Source organism: Oreochromis aureus, linkage group 10, assembly GCF_013358895.1.
Source record: "Oreochromis aureus strain Israel breed Guangdong linkage group 10, ZZ_aureus, whole genome shotgun sequence".
Lineage (NCBI taxonomy): Eukaryota > Metazoa > Chordata > Actinopteri > Cichliformes > Cichlidae > Oreochromis > Oreochromis aureus.
In genome coordinates this window covers 12,063,909-12,076,360 of record NC_052951.1, presented here as the reverse complement: position 1 = coordinate 12,076,360, position 12,452 = coordinate 12,063,909, and the positions used below count along the sequence as shown (strand labels likewise).

At 41.1% G+C, this 12,452-nt stretch overlaps 1 protein-coding gene across 1 annotated transcript in view; it reads left to right on the top strand.

Moving 5' to 3' along the window:
* LOC116330300 (glutamate receptor 3-like) overlaps nt 1–12,452 on the top strand; it is a 79,214-nt gene that overhangs the window by 55,212 nt on the left and 11,550 nt on the right. The window contains exons 11-13 of the mRNA XM_031752566.2: nt 127–500; nt 2,904–3,102; nt 11,706–11,953. Of these exons, the coding sequence (XP_031608426.1) occupies nt 127–500; nt 2,904–3,102; nt 11,706–11,953 (821 nt within the window). The remainder of the gene's footprint in view (nt 1–126; nt 501–2,903; nt 3,103–11,705; nt 11,954–12,452) is intronic.

The following is a 12,452-nucleotide window of genomic DNA, read 5'->3' as shown; positions in this document are numbered from 1 at the left end:
TGCTGTCAGTTTGAGTTGGTTTGAGGTTTATCAATATTTACTCTTTTACAGAATTTAACACTTTGTTTGGTTATTATTTCTTTTCTGTCAGACTAAATCCGTCTGTGCCTCCTTCCATTTTCACAGAGAGCTGACATAGCTGTGGCACCACTAACTATAACGTTGGTTCGAGAAGAAGTGATAGACTTCTCTAAACCCTTCATGAGCTTGGGCATCTCCATTATGATTAAGAAGCCCCAGAAGTCCAAGCCTGGGGTGTTCTCCTTCTTGGATCCACTGGCCTATGAGATTTGGATGTGTATAGTTTTTGCTTATATCGGTGTGAGTGTGGTGCTCTTCCTGGTGAGCCGTTTCAGCCCTTATGAGTGGCATCTGGACGAAAACGATGAGGCCAAAGACCCTCAGAGCCCCCCTGACCCTCCAAACGACTTTGGGATTTTTAATAGCCTGTGGTTCTCCCTGGGTGCCTTCATGCAGCAAGGATGCGATATCTCACCAAGGTTGGTTTGTTGTGTTCACTCCACCACATCTCCGATGTCCTTGTCATCTCTCGTTGCATTTTATAGTCCCATACATGCGTTCCCATCATGCAATGGTGCATATAGGTTATTTTGAGCTTCACTATTGGGGCTGTCCACCTAACCTCATGCTCCACTTCACTGCACTTTCCTCCCATTTCTATATGAGCAAGAAACCATCATCAACTCCTCATCTTTGTGTTTTGAAGCTGCATGCTGGCAGCAATGCTTTGCATCCACAAAATAACTTATATCCACCATGCTGAGGGCTGTAAAATGCACAGGGGTCATTACATTTGATTTAAAGTAGGGGCTTGATTTCCTCATGACTCTTGGAGGGCTACCGTGTTTTTGCTGCATGTCCCATTTTACGGTCATCAACTTGGTGCATATAGGGTATATTGTGTGGAAATGATATCAGTTCCATAACTATATATATTTTTCTAACACAATGGCCATCCAGTCATACCCTGTACTCATTCACTCATCCATCCATCCGTTTACTCGTCGCTGTTCTGGCATCTCTGACTTCTTCAAGGATTCTTGTTCTGACACTTCCTCTTATTTGACTTTGGAAGATTGTAGAGAAGCTGAAAAGAACTAAAGCGAACTAATTTGACCAAAGGTTCTCACAGATTTCCCCAACGTTTGATGGAATAATTCAACTGGTCATATGTCAAAGATGTTGTTGTTTTTATTTGATTGAAATTTTAACTCTGAGTTTTTTTAATGTTATGTTTAAAGCAAAAAGCAGAGAGGGCACCACTCCTGAAAACCTGGAATTTGCAGATTTCTCAGTTTCTAATACATCACTGAAAAAAAATCAATTAAGCAGCAAATGAGGGATTTTATGTTGGCTTCAAAGTACATGCAGTTTTTGAATTAAAACTGCTGATGCTGTAATTTTTGCTAAATTATTCCTTATAGCTCCGACACAGACCAGCAGGTCCCAGGCTGCTCTAACAAGAGGAAATGTATTCCCTGATTTCCAATCCTTAATCACACCTTCTGTTGCCTCTAGGGCATTTTTGTGGCTACAGCTCTGGTTCAACCACATTTAGACCAACTAATCTCTTATGGAAATTGACCTTACTGTGATTTTCTTTTCAGGATTAACTCCATTTATGAGTAATTTTCAGATAACACTGGTAGAGTCCTCACACAGCATCTCTGAAACACACTGTAGGTCTGGTAAAGTGACCATGAATGCACAAGAACAAAAATATAAAAAACAAACTAAGAAAACAATAAATTAAGAGAAATCCAGAGCGGCGCATCTGCAATGCAGGGATTCACTCCGATTGAAGTGCGTCCTCATTTAAACAGAGGAACGAGAGTTTATATGAGAGCAGCCGAGTCAGTTTGTGTGTGATCGTTAAAGCAGAGGACCAGAGAGAATAGTCAAATTTGAAAATACGTACCCGGGGTTGAACTGCGAGGCACGGATTTGAAGTTGGAGCCTTTACTCTGCTGTGAAAACTGTGAAGAATTGGTTAAAGACCAGAGAGCAGGATGAGAGTATCTGTGTGATGAAGTGGTTTGGCTTATCATAGCCTGACTTCAGCAACAGACTCGTGGTGCTTATACTTCAGAGTTGTCCTCTCTGGTCTTAAATTGTAGGTAGAGAGCCGTACATCATTTTGAACTACATCAAAGCATAAAATAAACCACAGCTACCTGGCACAATAAAAAGTACTCTGCGCTGTTTGACATTAAACTGCAGAGAGGGGCTCGCTTTAATTCATCAAGGAGATTTTAAAAGAAATGATCAAACATGGCAGAACTCAGGCTAATTGTGGACCAGAGATTCTGGGGCATCACGGGTCTGACAGCCTTGGGGCGGCTGTTGGGCTGGGTGCCCCTGGATGTCCAGGATGGCTGCACACCTGAAATAGTTCCAAAACTAAATGTGGACACACTTGCATTGAGTTAATGAGGCTCAGTGATTACTTTCAGAGAGTTAATCAGCGGTGTGCGCTAGCTATATCAGGTATTCAAGATTGTATTAGCATGCATCAACAGAGATGTGTGGATAAATTCTCCTTAGTATCTTCTTCTACTAGGTAATCAGGACCTGTCATTATTTTCTGTTACAGAGGTAGGTGATGGCCAAAGTTTCAAATCATGAGCAGCAAAGACTGCTCTAAGCACAAAAACAGCTGGTTTCAGACAGTGATAAGGTTAAAACTATGAATGATGCAGATGTACCTTATTAGAGTCAAAAAATATTGAGATGGAAAAAGACCCCAACATAAACCTCTAGACAAACACAGGAGACACGATGGGAAACGATCCCTTCCTCCCCAACATGTTGATGTGAGCATGCTGATTTCCTGTCTCTACCTCTGCTCTTTTTTTTTCTTTTCCTTTTTTTACTCCTCTCAGGTCTCTGTCCGGCCGTATCGTGGGAGGAGTGTGGTGGTTTTTCACCCTCATCATAATCTCTTCCTACACGGCCAACCTGGCTGCCTTCCTCACCGTGGAGAGGATGGTTTCTCCCATTGAGAGTGCCGAGGATCTGGCCAAGCAGACAGAGATCGCCTATGGGACTTTAGACTCCGGCTCCACTAAGGAGTTCTTTAGGGTGAGTGTCTCAAATGCCTGTCGCTATCCTGCTGCTGCACTGTATAACCGGACCTCTTTTTAGGTGAATAAGCCTCTATAGCTGTGCTGTGTGGTTTGATTCATTACCTGCCAGGTAAATAAATAAATCCAAAGACTAATTGCTAAAAAAAAAACAAACCCTTAAACTACTTTTTCCTGATGCAGCACTTTCAAACTACTGAAACCAGACCAAATGTATAACTACATCTAATTAATTCATTTTAAAACCTAAAAGAAATTAAACATTAGTAAAAACACAAACAGCTGAGAGACAGTTGCATGCGTTTCTTTTGTTTATTGATTTAAAAGTGCTGCCCTGAAATGAATAACTATGCTGAGCTCATATTTCTTTCAGAGAGGAGCATCAGTCCGCCTGTGACTGCCACTGAACTAAATGATGGCATTAGGCTTCAGAGGCAGCGCCTGTTATCAGCCTGTTCACAAATCCATTTTGTCCACAAAATTAACTTTGGTTATCAAAATAATTTTTCCCAGCTTTTTGGCAAAAGGAATAATTCAGCTATGAAACTGGGACAGTAATGCTTCCTCGTGCGGCCATCTGCAGTGCCATTAATCAGACTTTGATTAGCCTCACTGTGTCTTCGCTAATTTACTCAAAAGTGCTTCAGAAGCAAAAAGAAGAAGTACAAAAATAAATGCCTTATAAAAAGAAACAGATCAGGCAACTGGTTAGAAAAGCAGGTAGGGTAATTTAAAAGCCTGCATGTTAATTAATGCTATTATCATTTTGAAACTGATGTATCATTTATGCAAAATGTGTATCTGATTGTGTAGATGTAGCTTTGTCTTAGCTTCTTAATCGCTGTCAGATCTAAGATGTCCTCAGGAGGATGTAGTGAAATGAAATGATTGTTCAGTCTGATTATCGAACAAGTTTTTGTCTGTCTTTGAAACTTTGGAAAAACTTTAAAGAGAAACTAGAAAATGTCATTATAATTCCAATTTGCTGGCCTCTGTCACAAAACTGCAATCTCACAATAGACGCCCTATTCCTTGGAAATGGAAATGTCATTCACATCCGATGTCCAGCTCTGAGCTGTGTCTATTTTTAGTCCCAGTCGTTCTCTTGGTGTGATTGCTTGGAGTGAGTCTGAGACATTTCGGTATATACAAACCCAGCTCTCCCTTTAGACTGGAGAGTGATCGGGATGCTTCAGACAGCATCATTTCACAGTTATGAAACCACATCCTACAATCTCTTCTGAGATTTACAGGCAGCATAAATACAGCATGTTTCTCTGTGTCGGGTTGGGTTATTTGCTGCTGGCTGGAGGGCTTTCTTGTTAGGACAGAGTCAGTCCAAGCATAATCAAATTAAAGCATGCATGCAGAAAACACATCGCAGACAAAAGAAGAAAAGGTTCTGATTGTATTTTAACTTGGGGATGAAAGAGCCTTGCTTTTGTTTATCGTGTTTAACTCCAGTGAGGGAAGGGTTTTGCAAGGATCTAACCAAGTGTAATATCTGACCCAAGAGGTTTACAAAGGTGTTCAAGCAGAATAGCTCGATCTGCTGTGCAAAACTGACCCGAGGTCTGAAAGCACTGAAATGGAGCAGTCGGTATGATCGGTGCCAAGGAGGTCATCTGTAACTCGATGTCTCCTGCATTTCAGCGCTTTCATGCATTAAATGAAAGTATGAAAAATGGGCCTGTTTAGGAAAAGTGTCGTGGTGCAAAGGAAATCTTCGTCCCAAAAAGTTGAGGCCGACTGGGAAATGATAAAGTCTCGACTCGTCTGTTTGGGAGATTTAGAAGGATATGGTTTTCGATAAAAATGCAAAACAAAACAGCGAGTCACTTATCTGTCAGAAATTCAGTTTAATTTTACTGGGTTATATCCAAACTCAGCTTGTACAAGGCTGTTGTTATAGTTATAGACAGACAGAAGTGTGGTGGAGTTGAATTTGCCAGTTTTAAGTTGTTCCTATTATCCATATCTGCACTCAGTTCAGTTCCACCAGCCGACTGGAGTCTTTCAGTGAGGCGTTTCAAGCTTCCTCCTCCAGTCCAAAGACATGCATGTTAGGTCAGCTGGGGACTCTAATTTGGATGTGAGTGTGTTAGCTCTGCGATACACTTGTGACACGCCTCTTGCCCTGTGACAGCTGGGATAGGCTCCAGCGCCTCCACAACCCTGACTTGGATAAGCAGAAGTAAATAGATGGATGGAAAACAGAAGCCGTTGTCTATTTGCCTTATTCGCTTATCATTCTGCAGTATATTACAGATGATTGACACATCTAGCAGCCTTAAAAAAATATCTCATTCACATCTGTTGAATGAGACATTTTTTACAAATAGATATTAAATTGAATATTTTAGTGGCTTCCTGGTGAGTCATTGCATTGAAGGCAGCACCATAAGCAGCAGTTCCTCTCTGTAGATGCTCTAATCTGTGATGTATTAGACAGGATGTGATTTATCAAAGGTGCTCCTGAGGAGATAATTGACAGACATGTAGTGACTTTGTCTTGAGTGAAAAATATGGGCTCTTTCTGCATACAAACTGGAAATGCCAGTGCAGAGGAGCGTTTCTGATGAAAGGTTTTTGAAATCTGGAGATTAGACACTAATGATTAATAGGAGCTATCAATGCCTTTCAGCCTGATCATCAAAGAGGATGTATCACTTAATACAGATAATACATGCTCCTTAGGGCTCATAATATATGATGATAACCAGTATGCTAATAATTAAACATACGCTTTAATTATTTGTTCTGGTCCTCAGAAACGATTTATAGTTTTTGTCAAGCCCCTCAGCTTTTTAAAGCATTACAGAGGTAGTTATATTTAAAATAGATGCAAATTTCTCATATCTATTTTGTGTCTTTCTTTCCGCCATTCTGACATTTAAACCTTCCATTGTTGTAGTTGTATAAATATGCATAATATTTAAAAAGATAAAGTAAAAATATTTTTGGAGACATTTTTGGAACTACAGCTATTTGCTACTTGTGGACTAATTAGGAAGTTAGCTTAGTATGAATAGACAGCTACTGTACAGCTTGGTTCTCTCCAAACCTAAAAAAATCAATTTACTAGTATCACTAAAGTTCATTGAAGCATTAAAACCGTATGTAATGTCACAGACTGCTTTGTGAACAACTGTTCACAAAAGAGACCATAATTGAATGATAGTGTTGTTTTTTATGCTGATTATAGCAAGCTTGTTTAACAAGTTACTGAACTGTCTGTGGGACACAACCTGTCTCCAGTCAGTCAGTCTAACTAAGACTGACTGCAGTCTCTCTCAGACCGATTGGCAAATGTTTACAAATAATTGTCTAATCTACAAAGGTGGGTAGATTGCTAACATGCTGCAATCAGTCATTCTGTGCTGATTAGTGCATCTCTTTGCAATTCAGTGGTTGCATTCTAGTTATAATCCTTTATAAAAGTATTGTTGCTGGAGGTTTCTTCCTGTTAAAAGAGAGTTTTTCCTTCCCACTGTCGCCAAAGTGCTTGCTCATATGGGGTCATATGATTGTTGGGTTTTTCTCTGTATGTATTATTGTAGGGTCTACCTTACAATATAAAGCGCCTTGAGGCGACTGTTGTTGTGATTTGGCGCTATATAAATAAAATTAGAAATTAGAAAGAAGCTACCATGCCATTTTGCACTTTGAACTACATCACCATTTGTGGAGAAATATATGAATTTCAGTTTCAAATCTATAAATTTCTGGCTCGAATCTGAATGGAAGTACTTAATGGGAATTTCTTTCTATGCAGACAGCAACAGAGTTGCAATTTTTTGCAGATTTGTCACAGTAAATCACCATAATACCAAAAACAGATTTCATGTAATCGCCAACTTGACCCCATTCAGTTGCAAAATGATCACTCAATTTAATTCAATTCAATTCAATTTTATTTATACAGCGCCAAATCACAACAGACGTCGCCTCAAGGCGCTTTATATTGTAAGGTAGACCCTACAATAATACATACAGAGAAAAACCCAACAATCATATGACCCCCTATGAGCAAGCACTTTGGCGACAGTGGGAAGGAAAAACTCCCTTTTAACAGGAAGAAACCTCCGGCAGAACCAGGCTCAGGGAGGGGCGGGGCCATCTGCTGCGACCAGTTGGGGTGAGAGAAGGAAGACAGGATGAAAGACATGCTGTGGAAGAGAGACAGAGATTAATAACAGATATGATTCGATGCAGAGAGGTCTATTAACACATAGTGAGTGAGAAAGGTGACTGGAAAGGAAAAACTCAATGCATCATGGGAATCCCCGGCAGCCTACGTCTATTGCAGCATAACTAAGGGAGGATTCAGGGTCACATGGTCCAGCCCTAACTATATGCTTTAGCAAAAAGGAAAGTTTTAAGCCTAATCTTAAAAGTAGAGATAGTGTCTGTCTCCCGAATCCAAACTGGAAGCTGATTCCACAGAAGAGGGGCCTGAAAACTGAAGGCTCTCCCTCCCATTCTACTTTTAGTTTAACTTGTAATTTAACAAGTTAAACCATATAACTATTACCTTCCTGTACAGCTGCTGGCTATATAGCGACAGATCCAAGCCCCTCTATATATGATAGGTGTAAATATGTTTATTATTGTTGTGAAGGTCTGAAATTTTAAAGTAGAGGTTTAGGAGGATTGACTCTTGGCACAAGGCTCAAGTGGCCAGATTTGAGAAACCACTGTTAGCATCACTTCTTAACAGCGTGTTCATTTATTCTCTTCACAAACAGAAATGATTAAAATCTCAGAAAGCAACCAGTTCCTACTTAGCTTAAGTTTACCAACTGTTAATTTAAAAGAACTTTCTACTGTTAAACCCCCGTTCATAATATTACACATGGTATGTTATAGATATTGGGATATTTTGTGATTAATTTTTGCACATAATCTGTCCTGAACTTCACTCTCCAGTGTGCAACAGTTTACAGAGTATGGTAAACTGAACCAACTAAATTTGGCCTGTTGCATTTCACTGTGTTGTGTACAGTGATCAGATGTTAGAGTGGGGAAACGAGCGCATGAGCGAAGCAATATTAAAGATGGTTGGGGATCATTTTAATAACAGCTTTGTGCTAAATGAGCCATGCTCCTGTTTGGTTGCTTTCTTAATTTATTTCCACTGATCATGAACATACAGTAAATGAGTTGTAATTATATCCTTAACCATGCATGTAACTAAATATTGAACGCCGCTATATAAAAACACCAAAAAGAGTGCACATGCTTTGCTTTGGCCCGTTGTCTTCGTTTTGAGATGCCAGCAGCGTGTCAGACACGCTCAGGGCCATGAGTCACTCTCAGCTCTGTCAGCTGCTGAAAGATAAACTGGTTGCTGGAAGAAGGACTACTTCATTTTCAGAATGGATGATGGGCAGTAAACTCAAATTTCTCACTGGCCGGAGGACGTGACCAGCTTGTCATATTCTCGATGTTGTGGTTACACCAGTAATTAATTGAGAATAATTTGTCTCAGTTAAGCCACCGTGGTGAGAAGATTTCGCAGCACTTATATCAGTTTGACAGCGTGAGGAGTTTCACAGATTTCCGCACAGATGACCGGCCTACTTCTGACAAGCATACATTTACATGCAATCCAGAGAAGAATTGCAGTTTGCTCACTATGGTCAGGCCTGTCATCAGCTATTATTGTCATGCTAACAGTGTTTACATGAACACTCCACTGAACTGAAATTGTGCATATGTCAAGAATGATTCACTTAGTAGCCCGAGCCCACAATCCATTACATATCTGGTGAATTATTTATGTTGCCGTACACGTTGCCGAGCTGACACAGTTTGTCAGTTCACTCTGATGTTTTCATTTACTCTCACCTAATAGATATAATGGAAGACTGACTCACATGACTACTGAACATACAATCTGGAATAATCCGGTCGCACAGACGCTGTTAATAAATATGAGTTCAAGCCAAAGTTCCCTCCGAGATTCATCTCTCACAGCCAAGTGCAGGTCGCATTAGCCCAGTTTAATGTAGCCTCGTTTTTTTCCCCTCTCTTCTCTATTGTAGACAGCTGTGTACTCCTACTCCCTGGTGCCCAGCGATCAGCCTCTCGCTGGCCATTTTTAGCAGCGTACTGAGTGTCAGAGTAGGGCCGTGCTGTGCATGTCTGTAGCTGCTCCAGCTGGCAGCTGACTGGGCCACAGAGGTGAAGCCGTCAGACTTGAAGTTAGCGGGTCAAATAAGTTAAAGAAGATGCCATTACAAAAGGAGCTCTTGACACTGTCAAAGAAGAGTGTATTTCAGATCACCCATGCACAGCATGTGAAGCAGAAGTACTAGAAAAGGGTTTTTTTTTCATTCTTTGTTTTCCTGGTGAGTCACAAATTGTGCTATTTCTGTGTTTGTGGTACAATTGGTGTGGATGCATACTGATCCATACCGAACACTAAAGCCAAAACAACAAAAAAGACAACCTGCTGATTTTTCAGATATTTAAAAATAAATAAAAGGGCAAAAAGCTGTGCAGACGCCTGACTCAACCAGTCATTGTTTTTAGAGATTTAAAAGGAGTTAAAAAAAGATTTTTGTAGCTTCTTTAAAGTGCAGGTGGACTGATGCAGTTCCTGCTTGACCTTAAACACATCGAAGTAAAGCAGGTTCCAAGGTGTGCAAGATCAAAACACATGCACAATGTGTTGCATGCATATTTCGTGTTAGCAACTATATGACTAAGTTTGAGTGCCTGACTTAAATACTTAAAAATCCATCTGGAGCCTCATCTTAGCTACCATAGGGCGGGAGGCGGGGTACCCTCTGAACAGTAACACAATAATTCAGACTCACATTCACACCTATGGGACATTAACCATCAACAGTTAACTCCACTGACTGCATGTCTTTGAACTGTGGGAGGAAGCCAGAGTACCTGGAGAGAATCCACACAGACACGGGGAGAACATGCAAACTCCACACACTAAAATTAAAAAACGGTACATAAAAAGCAGCTTGTGTGGTTTTTTTATGCATCATTTTCTAACCTTTTGTCTTTGCAGCTACTATGTGACACACACCGTGATATTAACATATTTAATAATAATATTCCATAATAAATAAATAAATGATAAAGTGCTGTAAGCCAAAAAGAATAAAGATTAGCTATGTTTTACAGGTGAACATGCAACATAATTCTCTGTTCTTTAGTTTTCAATAGATTTTTAGCTGCTGCTTGATACAGTAGGTCATGACCGAAACAGCTACATATGCACAGTACCGTCAAATTAAATCCATGCATCAATGTACAAACAGATTGATTTGAATAAAATCTAAACCGTGATGGCGGCGACTGCAGCTGTGACCTGCTGGCAGGAACATAAACTGTGGCGGAGGAGGAGGTCACTCCTGCTTATCGATACTGATACCAACCATGTGCTGCATGTTACTTCTGCTGAGCTGCCAGGTTGTCAGACTTCAGGCTGCTGGCAAGGAGCCCACTACCTCTGCAGCACCGTTTGCACTTAAAGGGTAAATCCACTCTGAATTACAAGCGGCACATGTCTGTTAGTGCAGCGCTCAGTACTCGATGAAATCTGTGAGGTCACAGCAGGTGTGGTAACAGCTCGAAACACCTGCTGCTGAAAATAACCACAGCAGCAGCTATCTTCCCTGCGATTCAGAGCCGAGCTAGTTAGGAGTTTTGGAAAATACACTTACTTTCTTGCTGAGCGTTAGATGAAAATATTGATACTACTCATGTCTGTGCACTAAATATAGAGCTGGAGCAGGGAGCTGTGTGAGCGTGACTTCCCTCCCGCTGTCTTGGAGGCGGTCCTAGCCTATATTAGAGGGCAGTTGGCCGGCATAGGAGGGTCGTCAGCTAACACAGCTCACCTGAACCCCTCCAGCCTTTGAAAACTGGCCGCAACTCCTGGCATCAACCGTCTTTAGTGTTTTCACACACACATCCACATGCTGCTGTCCTTTGGCTGAAATGGCTCGTTTCTTCAGTCCAGTGTTTCTTTTGTTTGGATGGGGGAGTTTAGTTTTAATCAATTCAATTTTACCTGTCAATCTCTTGCATGTACTCACTACTTGTAACTTTCCCTCTGCCACTTTGTGACTGTTGACAGTCTTGTCACGAGTACATGTTGAAAAAATGAGATGTAACCTGTTAATTAGAGACCATCAGAGGTGCCTTGAGGGGATATTTGGTGGCACTAATTGTTCATTTAGCAGCTAGGACCAGCATAAAGCGTTACATTTTTGAGTCTTCCCCCATAAATACAGCAGCTAATGACTCTAATAGGTGTCTGAGGGGGGAAAAGTTGATAATATAATGTTTTTGATATCTTGGCTGTTTTTTATAGTTGGATGACAGAGTTCTAATAAAGTATGAGAAACACGTGGGAAACAGAAGTTTCAGCCTCTTGCCACAACTCGGTTATTTTGCACAAATCCCGATAACATCCTTGCGGCTCCGGCTCCACACTTAAAGTCCAGACCTGTATCAATATTATCATGTAACTCGGACTCACAGCAGCTGCATGCGATTGTTTTCATGGTTGTCAGTGTGCACCTTGACCTTAACTGTCTCTCTCTTCTCTCTCTGTTCCCCTGAATGCAGCGCTCCAAAATAGCAGTTTATGAGAAAATGTGGTCGTACATGAAATCTGCCGAACCCTCAGTGTTTGCCAAGACAACACCAGACGGGGTTTCCCGGGTACGAAAGTCGAAGGGCAAGTTTGCCTTTCTTCTCGAATCCACTATGAATGAGTACATAGAGCAGCGGAAGCCATGCGACACCATGAAAGTGGGCGGCAACCTCGACTCTAAGGGCTACGGTGTGGCCACACCAAAAGGCTCTGCATTAAGGTGGGTGGGATATTATAACAATATCCTCCATGTTGTTATAGTATTCCACCTACCCTGATGTTTCCTTTTGTCATCCTCTTCTTCCTCAGCCCTTTGTTTTTCTTTCCAAGTGCATCTCCGAGTGAAACGTGTTATGAGTTATCTGAATTGAATCACACACATTGAGCCATTTTTGATTTCCTGTCCCACGTATCTGGTTTGTGTCTGTTGTTTTCTCCTGTCTCTTCAGGTTATCAGTATATTAGTCCCATCGACGTGCACACTTGTCACCTTCCCTCCATCCTCTCGTTTGTGTTGTCTCTTCTCCTTCTCACCTTTCCTCTCTTCTCATTTCTGTGGTGCCCCCCCCTCCCTTTTTCCCCCTTTCTTTTCTTTTTAAAAATATTTCTTGAATTAATTTGCTAGTTACAATGCTGGTCTGTCAGTTGTGTTGAATGTTAAGCTGCATGCTAGATGTTCTTGTCTCTAAATGATCAATGACAGAATGTCCCCATCCCGC